We start from the raw sequence: 19,712 nt of genomic DNA on the forward strand, positions 1-19,712 counted from the left end.
TTATATAAATATAAATATTTTATACATGAATATCACATTTTCTTGAATATATACATGCATGTGTGTGTATTTATATATACAAAAATAATTATATACAGCACACACAAATATATAATGTAAACACAGACTTTTATTTTGGATGCGATTAATCGCAATTAATTTTTGCACAGCCCTAATACATTTAGATTTTTGTGTATATGAAATACTATGCAAAAATAAAAACACTAGTATGCATGTCATTTGAGTAAATCAACAGAATTTGATTACCGTAAAACCATGTTTAATTTGAAAAGTGGCATCTAGTTATGCAATTAATTGATACGTCGTTCTAGAAATTGTGGATTCTGCATCTTACGTATTTAGCGAATGTGACGTCATCCGGGTATTCCATGCATACAAAAGTACGGTACGAACAAACATGCTCAAGCTCATCTACTGAGACTGGAAACACATCGCTGTGCCTCACCATCCATTAATAATTCCCTCTTCCTTCCCCTCGCCTTTCTCCACGTCAAACACACACACTTTCACAGGGAGTGCACTGCATTATGATGCTGTAATAAACTGAGCTATAAATAGTCCGCTCTATTCTGAGAGACACAGAGACCCCAGGCACATGACCTGGCCTTCAAACAGTTGAGAAAACACTGGAAATATCGGCAGAATAATTCAAAGGATACTCCTGTGGAAAATTCTTACAGACACTTTGTGAATATCGCTGCATGCGCATTCTGTTTAAAATACAGAGAGAATAGTAGATAAACAAAGAGATGCTCTCAGGGAATAATTTCCTTCATTTCTGCCCACAGATTAAATTGAGCTGAGACATAGTTTCACACAGTCAGCTCACTGGAGATTTCACTGAGGAGCTTTATTCTGCTATGATAAGCATCATATATTTTATGTTATGATACATATGTGCTCACTCTAGTGTTTTTGCTCTGTTCACTTGCAGCACTCAAATTAATTTCACGGTGGCGATTGATTTTACTGCGTCAAACGGTGAGCTTACATTACTGAAAAATTGCATTTCAAATAAAGAAAACATGTTCTTGTTATGATAATGGCTTATTTTTATCTCTGTGTATGTAAATTTAATCTTTATGTATATATTTATGTATTTGTACTTCTAAAATACTTTCAAGAGATCATTATTTTCCCACCTTACACCAAATCACCAATTATAAATGTGTAACCTTCCAAAGATCGTACAGTTGTGTTAAAAGTGCACAGAATTTGTACTGATACTGTGTCTAAAATGTCTCAATTAAAAGTCACAGATAGGATCCACATTTAATTATACTGTACTGAAGTATTTAAAAGTATTTAAAATGAAACGTATCAAAAACAAGAGGTGGTAGTCTCACAATTTTCTCATTGTTCTGACTGTGTAAAACTCTAGGACAGTTGATGTTAAACTGAAAGCAATATCCACAAGTCTGTTACCTGAATATTTTTAATTACAAGTCACATTCAATTACCAGTCATATTTCTTTTTCAAGACATGAATATTACAGTGTTAGAATGGCTAGCATTTAATCATACATTATTATTTACAGTAAAACCAAAAATAATCACAGATTATTTACCCATAATGTTAAACTATTCAGCTTAAAGGGATACTCCACTTTTTTTGTTTTTTTTTTGTTTTTTGTTTTTTGGAAATAGGCTCATTTTACAACTCCCCGAGTAGAGAGTTAAACAGTTGAGTTTTACCGTTTTCGAATCCATTCAGCCGATTTTTTGATATTTAGAATAATATCAGTATCCAGATAGTTTCTGGTCTCATTGACTACCAGTAGGAAAAAAATATATATACTTTGGAAGTCAATGAGACCAGAAACTGTCTGGTTACTGACTCAACTGCTTAACTCTGGGGGAGTTGTAAAATGAGCCTATTTCCAAAAAAAGTGGAGTATCCCTTTAAAAGAGCTAATTTAATGGTACACATAATAAATTACTGCTAAATACCCTTAGTTGTAAGTGGTCAAAATACACTCTTAAGATAATGGACGATAGATCATTATTCTAAAAAGGGGAAAATTCACTGCATAACTAGGCTGAAAAGAAACTTCTCAGGTTACACATGTAACCCAGTTCCCTGAGAGGGGAACGAGACGCCGTGTCATGTTGTTGAGGCTATGAGAACAACACTATAGTCCATTACCGAAACCATAAATATATACCTGAGCAGTTCGTCGTCAGGTTCTAATTGTCTGAAAATGCTAACACAGTCTTATCCCAAGAAGTCATATAACTGACGTCTTGGGACGTCTTTTGACCATACGTCAACATCCGCCTTTTTAGGGTACCCTTAAACGTCGGTTACATGACGATCCCGGGCCGTCATTCAACTGACGCTTTACCTTTAACGTTGGTTAGGTGATGGGGTCGGTTTAGGGGTAGGTTTAGGTCTGGGGTAGGGTTAGGGTCCGATAATGTCATCTAACCGACGTTTAAGGGTACCCTAAAAAGGCTGATGTTGACGTACGGTCAAAAGACGCCCCAAGACGTCAGTTATATAACGTCTTGGGGTGAGACTGCGCTGAAAATGCACAGGCATAGCCAGGGAGTGGCAACATGACAAGGCATCTCGTTCTTCACTCAAGGATCAGGTTACATATGTGACCTGAGATGTTCCCTTTCGAGTGGGACTCAATGCAGCATCATGGCGTTGACGCTATGAGAACTTCAATGCCGCCACACCGTGGGATAGTGCCTGCCCAACAAGACTGTATATGTGCACTGACAGTTATTGAGCCCAGGCTGAATCCAGATCTACCTAGATAAGGATTTGAGACCCTGGGGCTAAATCTGCATCCAGACTATAAAACCTGATGAATGTGTTCGGAGAGGACCATCCTGCCGCAGCACAGACGTCTTGTAAGGATGCACCCCTGGCAAGAGCTTTGGAACACTCCTAATGGAGTGGACCCCAACCCTTAGAGGCAAACCCATATCGCATGCCTTGTAGGAGAGGGAGATTGCGTCAGTGAACCTTTGCGAGATACACTACGTGGTGACGCATTCCCTCTATTGTGGCCACCAAAGCAGACCAGAAGCTGAGAGTATTTACGCCACTGGCTTGAGGGGTGGACATAGATCCTCAGAGCATGGACCGGATATGACAGGTGCAGACTTTCTTGCTTTTGCATCTCATGAGCCAGAGGCAAGGAAGCCTGCAAGACCAGTGGCTGACCAGCTATATAATGAACTTTTGGAATATAGTCTGGTCTAGGATGCAGTATATCTCTGACATCACCTGAAGCAAAGTCTAAGTTGGAGTTTCCAGATTTCCATCTCTCCAGCCTCTTTCCGGACTCTCCCATGAAATTCCCTCTAGTAGAGATATTAGGACCAAGAACCATACTTTGGCCGTAAAGAACAGAGCCACTAGGAGAAGGTGGATGTGAAGACAGAGAAGACAGTGGGTCATCTCCTCTGAGGTGTAAAGTTAGTTAGTTCCACTTCAGCTTCACCATACCTCTGCCATATGGACTCCGGCACTTGAGGATGGAGTTACCGGCGTCAGGTACTCCGGGCATCAGTGCCTGCCTTGACCAGATAACAAGCTTGCATGCCCCGGAATCTAAACTACCTTCAGAGACGAGCACTTTTACTCTCCCCAGAGCAGGATCTGCTGCGCCTGGCTGAAAATGGGACACAATCGCAGCCCATACTGGTGATTTGTGTTAGAGATCTAATGTGTCTGTGTGGACTAACACATGATAGCACCTAAGGGGCTATCATGTGGTAGGACCTATTAGTGATAGGTAAGGACCTATTAGTGTAAGGACCTATTAGTGGTAGGTCTTCTCTCCTACCACTGGGCCCTGGCTTGGGACGGCTGGTGGATGGAGCTGGATCCTGGATTCAGTGTGGGATCAGTTCTCTGCACACCGGCAATTGTTTATTTGCCTCCTTGTACCTGTCGACAATGGTGTTGACTGCGTCTCTGATTAAGCCAAAAGGCGAAATCGGGGCATCCAGAAGGAAAGCCATGCTTCTTTCTTTTTTCCCCTTGAGGTTGAGCCACCGATGCCGCTCCTTTACGACCACAACAGCCACTTAAAGACCAATGGGTAACCAATGGGATTAACCTGTAGTTAATCCCTCACCATGATCCAACTCTTTAAGCAGATCCCCCTTGTACCTCCATGGTGTGCAGAGACACGCCAGCCTGATGTGCTGCTGTGTATGCCTACAAATCTTTGTGGGTAAGGCAGGTTTCCTCTGCAACGATGCACTTGAGGTGGAGAGATAGCACTCAAGTGCATTTGTCTTACCCGTGCTTGCACATACTTGCCTGATTATGCACTCGCACAGAGTACAGATTCCTCCAAAACCTCAACACCTCATCAGACCAATCTAGATTTAATTTGGCCATGGCCCGAGGCACAACCTCCAGCAATTCTTCGAATGCGACAGATTGAGAGGACTTCTCTGCCAAAGCACCCCCCTGTCTGTTTGCATCCAACTCTTTAGAGTCAGGCACAGACAGCATGAGTTCCTTGTCTGAAGCACCCATGCAAGTCGCCCATTATAAAATGTGGGCACTGTATCACACATCTCCTAAATCTTAGACCTGACATTTTGAATCTAACTCCTGGGCTAAAGACAGTGTAGACAACGCATTGTTCAGGCATCTATTTATGGGATTTACTTTTCTGTGTCGCACTACGTCACATCGCTACGGAATCAGGAATTGCTGTGTGTTGACACATGCTTCAAACACCAGCGTCAACGCTATGATGCGCCGTTGAGTTCCTTTCAAAAGTGAACTGCAGTGACATCAAATGATCACATACTGTGTGTAGATCATCATTGAGACACAAGTTACAAAAATGGCACTATTAAATTAGAATTACCCCAAATTTAAAATCATTACTGCATACATTCTCAAATTCCAGTTTACATTTAAATGCTTTATTGATTCATGTATTTTTTGCTCTATTCATCACAGGCAACCCTTCCCAGCCTACCTCTCTACACTACATGAGCCCGTATCATCTGAACGCGTATGCACTGGCGCTCAGAGCCGTGGGGGAGATTATTCAGGACTATGACACGGATAAGCTGTTCCCTGCACTAGGGTTTGGTGCAAAACTACCACCCGATGGCCACGTGTCTCATGAATTTCCCCTGGTGAGGACAATTATTTTTCAATCTATTATGAAGGTTATTAAGAAAGTACATGCTTGCATTTTATTTGTTCTCAAATGTACGCATGTTTTTGTTGAGTATCTCAGTTGCCTATTTGTCAATGAGAGTATAACCTGTCCAGTCTTGCTTTACACGTTGTCTGCTTGCAATCTGAGCATACTACATTGTACTTACTGATCGGCCTCTGCTGTATGTATAGTTGTGAGCTTATTCTGAAAATATTCTGAAATATTCTGGTTCAGTCCTGCGGCATGCTATTAGAATTACTTTGCTAGGGAGGATATTATGTATGTCTACATAATAAACATTAAATTCGACAATCCTTGGGCCCAAAGAAGATACAGTGAGAAAGAGTGGGCTATGGCAGGGCTTGCATCATGGGAATGCTTTTAGTAGGGTATGGCACCTACCCAGCTCCCTGTCAAACACAAACCATACACTATACACATCTAGCTGGGCTACATGGTATTGCTGCACTTCTCCATCTACAGCTTTTTCAGATCCACTTATTCTCCAGCAGGACCCTTAGAGCCCGCACTTAACGACTAAGTGCAACTTTTATTCCTGTGTTGACCTATTTCATATTGGTTAGGACGTATTGAGTGTGATTCTCTTTTATTCAATAGGCAGTTAGCCCTGTCTTTTCAGTTACTGTACCTTGGACAAGCAAAATAAAGGGTAAAATTAGTTAGATTATTAAATTAGGAATTACAAAATTAGTCAGTTGATGATTAGGGAAGTAGGATGATTATTAAAGTAGGAATATTAGCTGTAATGAGACTGTCAATTTTAAATGCGATTATCTATTGAATGTTAATTTTGTCAACTTTTTGGAGTACATACGCATACAGATGAGCTAAAAAACATCAACCGAAAGTCAAAAGGCTGAAATTTGGATTTCACACACCCCCTAGACAACCACACCACTGGTATCCAAATATGGGCTCTTGAGGGGTGACTAACTGATAAATATGGATGAGACGGTTTATAAAGGAGATTGAAAAGGACTGATAGACATTAGCAAATGGAGATTACCCACAGCTGTCTCACATTTCTAAAGAGGACAGAATTTATTTTCTTTTCTAATTTTTCCCCCGTTCCACACCCACGAAACCGTCACAGAGAATCTATCACATAATCCCGTATACAGTGAGACACAGATCCTTCTTATTGGACCAAACAGATGCACTGCCTGCGGCTGCAGCTGCCCACACACAGCGAAAACACACACACTTTTCCTCAGGGCTGAGCACAGGAGACTCCATATGCACTCAGCAGAGCATTAAAGCTTTACTTGAATGAATAGAACTATAATCTATGGCGAAATACCACAGCAAGTGCTTGGGAGCACTTTGACTCGGCGCAGTAATTCATCACTTGTGAAAAGTCCTCTCCCTCTCTGGAGTGATGATATTACTGCGCCGAGTCCATAGATATATATACGGCGAGTCGAAGTGCTCCCAAGCACTTGCTGTGGTATTGCACATTATAGTTATCCACGTTACACGCTTAAAAAAGCGCAACGTTTTATTTTGTGTCACCGTTCTAGGTCGAGTTACACTGCTCGTGTAACTGTATTTCAATAGGGAAAACGTGGAGGTGTTTGGTCGCTTCTCTTCTTGGCCCGTATTGAATGAACTGGGCTAGTTAAGTGCGATCAAAGTTTCGCCACAAGACGGAGCGATTTATTCCACACACTGAAACGAGAGAGATATGTATCAACCCGTCTTACTAAACAGTGGAGTATCCCTTTAAGGGACATAACCCAGGGATGTGAGCTGGAACCCAACACAAAACCTCTCCCATACAGCGGTTTGAGGCTTAATTTAACCCCAGGCAGAGTTAACCCTGTTCCACAACTGACCCTGTATGTGAACTGTGCCCAAAACTCTTATGGAGATTGAGGCTCAATTAAACCCTAATAGCCCGGAGCCTTTTTTTAAAGGGAGAGGGAAGGTAAAATCAGAGGTAGTGGATCAACACCATTAAAAACACGCTCGGATCAATACATGTTACTTATTGTTAATAAAATATCTAAAGTGGACTATCTAAATAAAGTGGTACCATGCCATCCATCCATCTTCTTCCGCTTATCCGGGGCCGGGTCGCGGGGGCAGCAGTCTAAGCAGAGATGCCCAGACTTCCCTCTCCCTAGACACTTCCTCCAACTGCTCCAGGGGGACACCGAGGCGTTCCCAGGCCAGACGGGAGACATAGTCTCTCCAGTGTGTCCTAGGTCTTCCCCGGGGTCTCCTCCCAGTGGGACATGCCCGGAACCCCTCCAGGAGGCATCCGGAACGGTTGCCCGAGCCAACTCAGCTGACCCCTCTCGATGTGGAGGAGCAGCGGCTCTACTCTGAGCTCCTCACCCTATCTCTAAGGGATCACCCAGCCACCCTGCGGAGAAAGCTCATTTCGGCCGCCTGTATCCAGGATCTTGTCCTTTCGGACTATAGGTCAGAGTAGGAACGTAGATTGACCGGTAAATTGAGAGCTTTGCCTTACAGATCGGCTCCTTCTTTACCACAACCGACCGGTACATCGACCGCATTACAGCAGAAGCTGCAACGATCCATCTGTCAACTTCCCGTTCCATCCTTCCCTCACTCGTGAGCAAAACCCCAAGATACTTAAACTCCTCCACTTGAGGAAGGATCTCTCCACCAACCTGAAGTGAGCAAGCCACCCCTTTTCCAACTGAGGACCATAGCCTCAGATTTGGAGGTGCTGATTTTCATCCTAGCTGCTTCACACTCGGCTGCAAACCGTCCCAGTGCATGCTGAAGGTCCTGTGAAGGGGCCAACACGACAATATCATCCGCAAAAGGCAGAGACTAAATTGCGTGGTCCCCAAACCTGACACCTTCCGGCGCCTGGCTGCGCCTAGAAATTCTGTCCAGAACCACCGACAAAGGGTCCAACATGCACTGGGAAGAAGTCTGACTTACTGCAGGCAATGCAAACCAAGCTTCTGCTTTGTTCATACAGAGACAGGACAGTCCTTAGCAAAGGACCCCGGACCTCATATTCCCGGAGCACCCTCCTCAGGCCGCCTCGGGGGACATAGTCGAATGCCTTCTCCAAATCCACAAAGGACATGTGGACTGGTTGGGCAAACTCCCATGAACCCTCCAGCACCCTGTAGAGAGTATAGAGCTGGTCCAGTGTTTCATGGCCTGGATGAAAACCTGAATCTGAGGTTCCACTATCGGCCGTATTCTCCTCTCCAGTACCCTGGCATGGAGTTTCCCAGGGAGGCTGATAAGTGTAATCCCCCTGTTGTTGGAAAACACCCTCCGGTCCCCCTTCTTAAAAAGAGGGACCACCACCCCGGTCTGCCATCCCAGAGGCACCGTCCCCGACCATAATTAATGCTCAGTAAATGTATAATTACACTGTAACAAGGACATCCTAAAATGAAGTGCAACCAACATTTTAGTTTGACATTATAGTCATGAAAGTGTACTCTTTAAGTACACATTATTTCATTTTTTATTAAATCATATGCAAGTTTTATTAAAATATACTTAATAGATTTGAGGTATTCTACAAATGCACATTTAATATAATTAAGCATACCTTTTCACAAGGCTCATATATACTCACTTGGCTTACATTTGTACATTTTATGTATACATCATCCTTCACTGGGATGCTAGTATTATAAACTTGTGCATATGTTTAGATGTATATTGATATGTGTACTTCCAGAATGGGAACCCAGATAACCCATACTGCAGCGGGATAGAGGGCGTTCTAGAGGCGTATTACCAGAGTCTGAAGTTCGTTCGTCTCTATGGACCAACATACTTCTCCCCTGTCATTAATCATGTAGCAAGGTGAGGCCAATCATCTTCAATCTTTCTTAAACACTATAACACTTGTTATTATTGTAAACCATTGTTCATGGATGCGAAGGAGAGAATCTATGGGGAGGCAAGAAGCTAAGAACCCATGTGCAGCTTTATTCCAAATAAACATGAACCAATAGGCAAGAAACAAAGACTTGACTTGACTAGAGACACAACCATAAACAGACATGGCAGAATCGAAGCAAGAATCTATAAAATCAACTCTTAATTAAAACTACCAAGCATAAAACATGCATATAAAAACGCAGGGTAATGATCAACTAAACAAGAAACAGGTGAGCCCAATCTGTAACCAAGGAAACAAATGGGAAAACATATACCATTAAAGTTAGAGTTAGCATATCAAATATGCTTTGGATAAACCAATATGTACTGACCATGATAATAATGGTGGTACAATAGAAAACCAATCACATTGACACTAAAATAATGCAACAAACATTGACTTAGTAAACTCCCCTAATGTATATTACTAATCACACAAAGAAATAAAACAAAGTAAGAGTAAACTATATGATGTGCCATACAGGGACATCTGGAAATGTACTTTTACTCATTGTAAATTATATGGTAATTTATCATTTTGCCTTCAAAACGTTTTACAGTAAAAGATTTCAGTTTTTATCCCACATTTTGATATACTACAATATTAGGCTACAAATCTTAAAATGTTATGTTATTGCATCCTAGTGCCTCATTAGAGAACCAATTGTAGACAAAAAGTACATACTTACCACAAAATGACCACAAATTGTATACCATCCAGGTACTTTTGACTTTTTTTTAATGCTCTTTTCTTTTTGACACTAGGATGGATTAGATTTTTAAGGTGATTCAGCCCTGGGTCTTCGTGGATATGAAGTAATCATCTTTCTTTTTTGCAGATATGCATCATTAGTAAAGGATGGTTCTGAATACTTCATCCTCCTCATCATCTCGGATGGGGTCATCTCCGACATGGCGCAAACTAAAGAATCCATCGTAAATGTAAGTTCAAAAGCACAGTTCTTGGACACATTACACCATTCAGAAAAACAAATGAAAAGACAAGTGTCGTATTTCGAAAAATGACAATGAACAGCTGACACCAAATTTAGATTTTTACATAATGACCCAACGTGTCCCAGAGGCTACATTAAATCCAATTATTTGTGTATCCCATTGGAATTTGATCTGTTCAGATCCAACTGACTTTTGTTTTTCGGAATACCTGCATTGGTTTCTATGGGAATTATGTTGCGTTTGGTTGGGAAACACCAAAGACAACTACTGTACAACCGCAATATGGAGGGGTTTGCATTACAGACGTCCTCTTATCTCATTCACAACATGACTACTGTGTATTCTGGGGCTGGTGTGTGTGGTGTCTCACAACATGTCTCTACTCTTCCATCAAGTTTGTAACTTGGTTATGATCCTAAAATGTCAACCCTGTTTCTGTGATTTTGTTATAGACAACTGGTAATTGATTTTAAAAATAGCTTGTAGTTTTACTGCCTTGAGCACAAGATTTCTAATGTCAAATGGGGTTTATGTGCAAGAAACATGTATTCTGTAGAAAGGGTTGCATCACTATCGGTTCAGGTCCTTTGAATGTGTTTAATTAAGTATAGATCTGTTTTACTAAAGATGCCTTTAAAGGAGCTTCCAAACTATGAGCATAATCGATGTCCGTTGGAATGCAGATTGATTTCTAAAAGTTTTTTTATTTTCTCAACCTCTCTTAACATTTAATTTTTAGGTGTTCAAGCACAAAGTGCTGAAAACCTATTGTAATTGCTAGGAGAAAACGCATCGCGCAGCCCAAAAGGCCTAGAAACTTGAAACTCAGCCAGATGGTAGGCCCTCAAATTGAGGAGAACCTATCAGAGTATGAGCCCCATTGGCCCATAGGTGGCGCTACAGCAACCAAAAGTACTAAATTGCTCATAACTCCTAGACCATTTGACTTAGGTTTTCAAGCACAAAGTTCAACAAAAAAAAGTTGAACTTTGCCATTAGTTTTGCAATAACAGGGTCATTTACAAAAGGGGCGTGAAAAAATGCACCCGGAAGCCTCTAAATCCTGAATAAAACTCAGAACTTCACAAAAATTGGTGCACATATGTGACATAACATCATGAACAAGTATGCAAAATGTTATGTAGATCGGATCATAGGTGGCACTATAACTGTCAAAAAGCTTTAAAAACATGTATTTCCATTAGATAAATTGCCCGTATTAGCTGTAAATGTTCTTTTCCATCTATTATGTCAGTAAATAAATGTATGCTAAATAAAACTGAATCTCTTTTGATGCTTTGTGCTTAAAGGCCTTAACTGCTTGAACACCGATAAATGTTGCTTGCAGCTTTAATTTTCTAGCTAGATTGCTGATTGCCTTAAAACTGTAAAATGGTCATCCCAGTTTCTGTCCATCCTGTTTTCTTTCTGAAGGCATAAATACTGTATGTTCCCAGCATATACTGTATATATACTGTATACTGTATATGGTACGATATGCCTGATAGAATTTTTAAAAATGTAAAAAAAAAAATGTCAAAAGAAAACTGGAAATAGCGCAAAATCATTCTTAATAAAAAAAAGTCCAAGTTTGTTTACTTTGACAACAACAGTTCTAACCACTCATCATTCTAATCACTACTAGAGATTATTGGATGAAGAATGAGACTATCATTGCACTGAATACAACAGAAGAATCTTACGCCCACTTACAGAAGTTGTTGATTTCTCTTTGTGGATCCTATTATAATAAGTATACATAATTAGAAAAATGCTCTAAATTGAATCCATTTGTCTTTCCTTCAAAACACGTCAGCCGAGACACTGAAATGTGATATTGTACAGACTGTGATGGGCAGAGACTCTTTTAATAGTGGCAAGAGTCGTTCATAATGTGTCAGTGTGCAGATGAGCAAAGAACATTAAATGAGCTTTATGAATGTGCCTCATATTTCCATAATTACATCCCACTGGCTGCCGCCCCATGCCACTTTCCTCAAATATTTTATAAAGTAAGGCTCAAACTTTAAATAAAAAAGTTCAATCAAATTTATAAGATATAAATATACTGCAGAATACGTAACAGGGTTGCTAGTAACAGTTACATGTTTATATATATATATATATATATATATATATTCAACTAAAATGGAGCCATCATTTAGAAGAGGTCTACCTCTTTGTAGTTATTGATACATATAAAGCATTAATGGTAATTTTTTCCTTCTTAAAATAACTTGGTAATAGTAGATATTGACTATATATATAGTCATTTAAAGTGTTTAAAATTAGCCATTGCTTTAAAAAACAGTTTGCACCTCAAATGTCTTACTATGACTGCAAGTCTGTTTTGTGCACGATTCATTATGCAAATGTTGAATTATATGAGGAGTGTATTCTTGGGGGTCTTGTTTTAATGAACTCTTTCCTTCTGTTCAAGGCCTCTAGTCTTCCCATGTCAATTATAATCGTTGGAGTCGGGCCGGCCGAATTTGACGGTAAGATGAGAGAGATGTGTGTGTCTTTGAGGATGTGTGAAGATGTGATATGATATCAGTCCAGTCCATCAGAGACTCAGAAGACCAGATCAGATCAAAAGAGAAACCTGTTCCACACATTCCAGTGAGACCAATCAGACATTTTCCAAAACGTCATTAGTAGTGTGTGTACTATAAAAGCTTTGATTTTCCATTGGCTCATCAGTTCATTCGTTAACTAAGCCTACACCTCTCCTTTCATCTGGTAAATGTGTGATCCAGTTACTTTTGGTGAAAGTTGTCTTCTCACTGCCTATTGTGGAATGGTATAATTTCATATTATTTGCATTGTAATAGCGCAATTTAATGTGAATAATTTGCGCTCACTGATATTGTTGTGTGTGTGTGTCATGACCACTAGAAAATTTGAAAACATCCCTTTTAAATACCACCTACTTTTTGAGGACAATAACAGTGCAACATAGTAGCACACCTTCAGCCATGTTGGCATGTCCTGTCATCTGCTTGCGCTTGGCCCCGCTAGTTTCTGCTTGCAGCTATATGTTATTTTGAAATTGCTTTATGACTGTCATAAAGGTAAAAGTACACTATGTAACTTTTGGTACTCTAGCGGTTAATAAACAAAACTGCATGCGTCTTGAGGAAGGACATTGTAGCCTTTACTGTTTATATACAGTATATGACGAGTTGCGCAGGTACAGGGATAATCCACAGTGGTTGGTTTCCCACCCAGTCTAAAATGTTCTGAATAAAAAACACTTACTATATATATATATATATATATATATACACTCACCTAAAGGATTATTAGGAACACCTGTTCAATTTCTCATTAATGCAATTATCTAATCAACCAATCACATGGCAGTTGCTTCAATGCATTTAGGGGTGTGGTCCTGCTCAAGACAATCTCCTGAACTCCAAACTGAATGTCAGAATGGGAAGGAAAGGTGATTTAAAGCAGCGCTCAGTAAGACTGGAAACTTCTTTGCTGTTTTCTCGCAGGTTTCTCTCTCGAGCTCCCCCTACAGTTTCGGAGTATATATACATGAGAAAACTGTCGTAAACTCGTTGTCAACTCCCCCTCCCATCTCGTTCAGGCAGGCCATGTGAATTTGTTTTCAGAGAAGCCGGCGAACAAACGGATTTTGTCCCCACCACTTTTGAAACATCTCGCGGCACAGATGTACCAATGCAAATAAAACATCTCCAGTTAACAGCATTCAGTTCATTTGTTTGTTAAATAACAGGCGATCTAGCACTGAAATGTGTTGGCTTCTCTCAGAAACGCGCTTCAATCCGTTGCGGAGATTCTTTCCGGTGAAATCACAAATAAAAATGCACACAAACGTGTCCCTTTTTCTCATGGTTTCTAATTCCTCTCTCGTATATTTTCCCCCACTCATCAAAACATATAAAACCACTGATAAACATTATATCAATTCAACCACTGATAAACATTATTGGTTTTGATGAGGGGGATGAGGGGGAAATAAAAACTATTCGAGTGCGGAACCTCTGGCCGGACCATCACTGTATTGTGCTCATTTTTATTTATGTGCATCAGGAAGCTACATCGTCGTTCAAAATATTACCTACTCGAAAGAGAAAAAAGAATGAATGCGTTACCCAGCACTTTTGAAAATGCCCTTCCGAATGCGTCTCTGTCCCCAGCACATTTCAAACCAAACTGACGCCCGAGCCATATCCACTGCGGTATGATTCTCAGAACAATATTATTCAAATGTTGAGATAGTGTATATTTTTATTGTGTTACCAAACGTTATCAGTAACATTATGGTTAAAAATCAATAATACTATAAGAAATATTTCCGCTATTTATTTATTTTTAGTTTAGCCTACAGCTACTTTGATTATGCATTATCAAAATACATGTTACGTTACATTCATCATTTTTCTGGTGATCCGAGTTGTCTATCGTAACGATTGACCAAAGAAAGTCAAACACGTTTAATTTGTTTATTACAAGTTTGTTTATTTTATTATTGAAGCTTGAGACCGATGGTACTGGTGGTCTGGGGTGTCCCTTACTCGGAGTTGATGACACTTGACAACGCTTGTAGCTAAAAAGGAAAAAGAAAATGTATCAATCTTTTATCAACATATCATTTATAGACAAGGTCAAAATAGCACAGATGGAGTTGCATGTGTGAAGTTGCAATGCAATTTCTCGTTTACTTATAGTTCTGTTTGTGTAAATGTGGGTAAATAAATATAAAAAAGTTGCATTATTAGCTAGCAGCTCTCGTGTCGGTTTATGCATTATCAAGTCAGCAGCACAGTATAACGTTACTAATTCTGAGGCTGACGACAAGCTAAACTAATGCATAATTTGTAGAATTTCATATCGATTTATAGGCGATCTGAGAAACACAAATAAACCCTGATAGAGGAACGGACAAAACACTTACTTACAGAAAACAAGCAAGTTTGTTTGCTAATGAAAATGCTAACATCTAAGTTACAGTATCTAACGTACTAGTAAGCCGGTAACAGACAGCGAGCATAATATAATAATAAATAAAAAAAACAGACAATAGCAAACATCCCGACTCCCGAGGTCACAATTACAAGAAATACAAACATTAAACACAGTTTATTATAAAGATACTTACAAGTGCAACAGCAAGAAGGCCAGGTCAGCATCGGTTTTGCAGGCTTCACTTTCTTTCAGTTCTCTCTATTCTGAAAAAGCCGGTCCGTTTCTCTTCTTTGTTTCTCTGATAAACACTTCCGAGCTGTCTTCTTCTTCTTTTACATCAGCCATGACGAAAACTTGAAGAATTCAATATCTAGCGTTACCTTTTTCTTATAGCTAGCCGGCTCCTGGATGGCCGGGGGCGTGTACGCATGCGTGTGCGCGTATAGTGCCGTAAAGCAATTCGTTACCTCGCGAGACCTGAAATCTCACGATACTTCCTAACACTGAGGCCGGCGAGCCGCCGGCCCAAAGTTGCAAGGGTGGTTTTGCGGCTCACAGGCACCAGGGGGGTGCGAGATGATCACCATTCAACACGAAATCAGTAATATTAACATTACAATGACTCCAAAGCTGTTCAGTTAAGGTAAAAAAAGTTACTTAGTTCTGCTTTAAGCAATTTTGAGCGTGGCGTGGTTGTTGGTGTCAGACGGGCCGGTCTGAGTATTTCACAATCTGCTCAGTTACTGGGATTTTCATGCTTAACCATTTCTAGGATTTACAAAGAATGGTGTGAAAAGGGAAAAACATCCAGTATGCGGCAGTCCTGTGGGCGAAAATGCCTTGTTGATGCTAGAGGTCAGAGGAGAATGGGCCGACTGATTCAAGCTGATAGAAGAGCAACTTTGACTGAAATAACCACTCGTTACAACCGAGGTATGCAGCAAAGCATTTGTGAAGCCACAACACGCACAACCTTGAGGCGGATGGGCTACAACAGCAGAAGACCCCACCGGGTACCACTCATCTCCACTACAAATAGGGAAAAGAGGCGACAATTTGCAAGAGCTCACCAAAATTGGACAGTTGAAGACTGGAAAAATGTTGCCTGGTCTGACAAGTCTCGATTTCTGTTGAGACATTCAGATGGTAGAGTCAGAATTTGTCGTAAACAGAATGAGAACATGGATCCATCATGCCTTGTTACCACTGTGCAGGCTGGTGGTGGTGGTGTAATGGTGTGGGGGATGTTTTCTTGGCACACTTTACGCCCCTTAGTGCCAATTGGGCATCGTTTAAATGCCACGGACTACCTGAGCATTGTTTCTGACCATGTCCATCCCTTTATGGCCACCATGTCCCCATCCTCTGATGGCTACTTCCAGCAGGATAATGCACCATGTCACAAAGCTCCAATCATTTCAAATTGGTTTCTTTAACATGACATCACTGTACTAAAATGGCCCCCACAGTCACCAGGGGCCTCATTTATAAAACTTTGCGTAGGATTTGCAACAGAAGTGGTGTACGGATGAAACATAGGACGTGTGTACGCACAGAAATATTCAGATTTATAAAACCGTGAGCACGCACATCCTACACAGTTATCCTTTAATAAATCACAATCAATTCTAAATGTATCGCAGCTTTTGCGGCTTCATGTCACGCCCATAGTTGCCCATAAATAGTCCGCGAAACGCCCACAAGTTAATATTCATCGATTGCGAAATCATGGCAAACACAGAGAGGAAAACCAAGAAACGTAACTTCTTGTGCGTCATTACGCATTGAGATGGCATCAGGGCATTTTTATACCATCCATTTGATTGCATCTGACAAGCTACAGATGTGTTATGAGGATGAATTGCATAACACGCCAATATTATTGCAGAACATATTTCACTTTTCTTTTTACAAATATGTATTAATTTGCATTTTCTGTTGTAATCTTCGTATGATTTTGTTTGTTTTACTCTGCAGATCAATAAAACGGGTGTTTGTGTTGGAAGTTAATTGTAAGACTTGCTTTGTGAAGTCTTCATGTTTTTTTACCATTTCTTCTACACAACTGTCTACAGTTTCACACACTCTCACGTGTTTCTTCCATCTGCCGACGGTGTCGCCATTTCTCATTTCACCCGTTTTTGTGCGTACGCCTGGGTCAGAGCTTGCGCGAAGGACCACACATTTTCCCGTCAAGTTTTCTTTTTATAAATACCAATTATTGCGTGGAGAGCGGCGTACGCCTTCCTTTTTGCGTACGTAACATTTATAAATGAGGCCCCTGATCTCAACCCAATAGAGCATCTTTGGGATGTGGTGGAACGGGAGCTTCGTGCCCTGGATGTGCATCCCTCAAATCTCCATCAACTGCAAGATGCTATCCCATCAACATGGGCCAACATTTCTAAAGAATGCTTTCAGCACCTTGTTGAATCAACGCCACGTAGAATTAAGGCAGTTCTGAAGGCGAAAGGGGTCAAACACAGTATTAGTGTGGTGTTCCTACAGTAATTCTTTAAGTGAGTGTATTACTGTAGTGATTCAGGATAAGAAAGAATATGGATCCATGATGTATTTGCTTATTATATACATTTTGTGAATTTTGAAACAAAGTGGGTTAAATAGTGTACCTTTAGGGATAGTTCACCCAAAAAATGATCCCATAATGTAATCTTCCTCAAGACATCCTAGGTGTATGCGACTTTCTTCTTTCAGCCAAACACAATTGGAGTTATATTATAATACAGCGCAGTCTCATCCCAAGACGTCATATAACTGACGTCTTGGGACGTCTTTTGACCATACGTCAACATCCGCCTTTTTAGGGTACCCTTAGACGTCGGTTAGATGACGTTATTTGATCCTAACCCTACCCCAGACCTAAACCTACCCCTAAACCTACCCCGTCACCTAACCGACGTTAAAGGTAAAGCGTCAGTTATACTGTATGACGGCCCAGGATCGTCATGTAACCGACGTTTAAGGGTACCCTAAAAAGGCGGATGTTGACGTATGGTCAAAAGACGTCCCAATACGCCAGTTATATGACTTCTTGGGATGAGACTGTGTTACATAATATCATGGCTTTTCCATGCTTTTTTTGATGCCCAAAAAAGCACATCCATCCATCATAAAAGTAATCCATATGGCTCCAGGGGGTTTGTAAAGGCCTTCTGAAGCAAAGCCATGCGTTTTGTAAGAAAAATATCCATATTTATAACTTTATAAACTATAATCACTGGCTTCCGGTAACGACCTTACACGTGTCTATTTTCAGAAGAATGACCTCTGACCCAACTTTTTGGGGCTTCAAATATCAGTTAATATCCACTCCCATTATGAAGCTTGGAAGAGCCAGGATATTAAAATAAAATAACTCGGATTGTGTTTGGCTGAAAGAAGAAAGTCATGTAGACCTAGGATGGCTTGAGGGTGAGATAATTAAGGGATAATTTAAAATTGTGGGTGAACTAATCCTTTAATTTGTATCTTCAATTAGATTAAATCACTGACTGATCCACCCTCATTTGCATAGGAGGCATATTTGCACTTATATAAACAAATTTAAACACATTTAAAAAAAAAGGTTTGTTTTGTGAATATTTTCTCGTGCTTGTCACAGTGCGTTCTTTTTTGTTTGTTTTCATTGGACTTGTCTCCCTGTCTTCATGTCACGTGTCATCATCATTATCAGTTCATCTGTATCAGTTCATATTCATCATGTTTCACCTGTGTTCTGTCAATCAATGTTCATCTGTGTTTGTATTTAGTTCCCTTCTATTCAGTCAGTCTTGGTCCGTTCAACCAAGAAATTGAAAGGATGAGCGTTCTGCGCACCCTCGTTTCCAGGACGACCGCCAGATTGAAGTGTATAATGAGCAGTTCCTGGAGATCTCTCATGGGGTAAACTGGGCAGATGGTGTCCTAAAGTCTGTGTGCTGGTACGGACTGGAAGATAATCTCCACCAACAAGCTCCAGCGGCTGCTATCCCAGACACCTTAGCTCAATACCTGGATCATGTGCTGTGTTTGAGTGGCTCAACCTTCACTGAGGACATCACCGCTCAACCACACACCCTAGCCAGCATCGTCACCACATAGACTGGATCCGTTCCAGAGTCTCATCCCACCGAGACCACCCGTCTAGAGTCTAGTCCAACCGAGATCACCCTCCCAGAGTCTGCTGTTCCTGTCCTCGTCCAGAATCCAGAGGAAATAGATTTAATAGACTTCAACACCAATATACAGTCTTCCTCCATATGTTTTATCTGTCTGCCCGTAACAATCCGGTAAGCCTGCCGAGCCCGATCTTTACGTCATGCCTGTCAAGCCAGAGCTTCTTCACGACATGGCCTGGCAAGCCCTAGACTGCTCACGTCATGTCCCCCGAGCCAGAAACTGTTCACGTCTTGGCCGCCGAGCCAGAGACTGTTCACGTCATGCCCGCTAAGCCTGAGTCTTCTGTCCCCGAGCCTGAATTCCCACCCAGCCTCCCTCTCCCACCTCCTCCCATCTACCCCCTCTCAACTCTTCCTCCACCACTGCCTGTCAGCCCCTCGGCTCCTCAAACCACCTTCGGGGAGGTGGAGGCGCCGTAGGTCTGCCAGCCTGCAGCTCCAGCCTGGTTGGTGGATCCCCAGTCTCCGCCTCCAACCTCCGAGACCAGGACTCTACCTTGGCCCGTCGATCCATCAGCTCCACCTTGGCTCCTACACCCCTCAGCTCCACCGTGGT

At 41.1% G+C, this 19,712-nt stretch overlaps 1 protein-coding gene across 1 annotated transcript in view; it reads left to right on the top strand.

The window, feature by feature from the left end:
• cpne8 (copine 8) overlaps positions 1-19,712 on the top strand; it is a 93,190-nt gene that overhangs the window by 63,327 nt on the left and 10,151 nt on the right. Inside the window, exons 14-18 of the mRNA XM_039656639.2 lie at positions 956-1,002; positions 4,964-5,145; positions 8,875-9,002; positions 9,920-10,022; positions 12,478-12,535. Coding sequence (XP_039512573.1) covers positions 956-1,002; positions 4,964-5,145; positions 8,875-9,002; positions 9,920-10,022; positions 12,478-12,535 — 518 coding nt within the window. The remainder of the gene's footprint in view (positions 1-955; positions 1,003-4,963; positions 5,146-8,874; positions 9,003-9,919; positions 10,023-12,477; positions 12,536-19,712) is intronic.

The sequence above is a fragment of the Pimephales promelas genome, chromosome 25 (genome assembly GCF_988280905.1).
Source record: "Pimephales promelas chromosome 25, fPimPro1.hap1.1, whole genome shotgun sequence".
Classification (NCBI taxonomy): domain Eukaryota; kingdom Metazoa; phylum Chordata; class Actinopteri; order Cypriniformes; family Leuciscidae; genus Pimephales; species Pimephales promelas.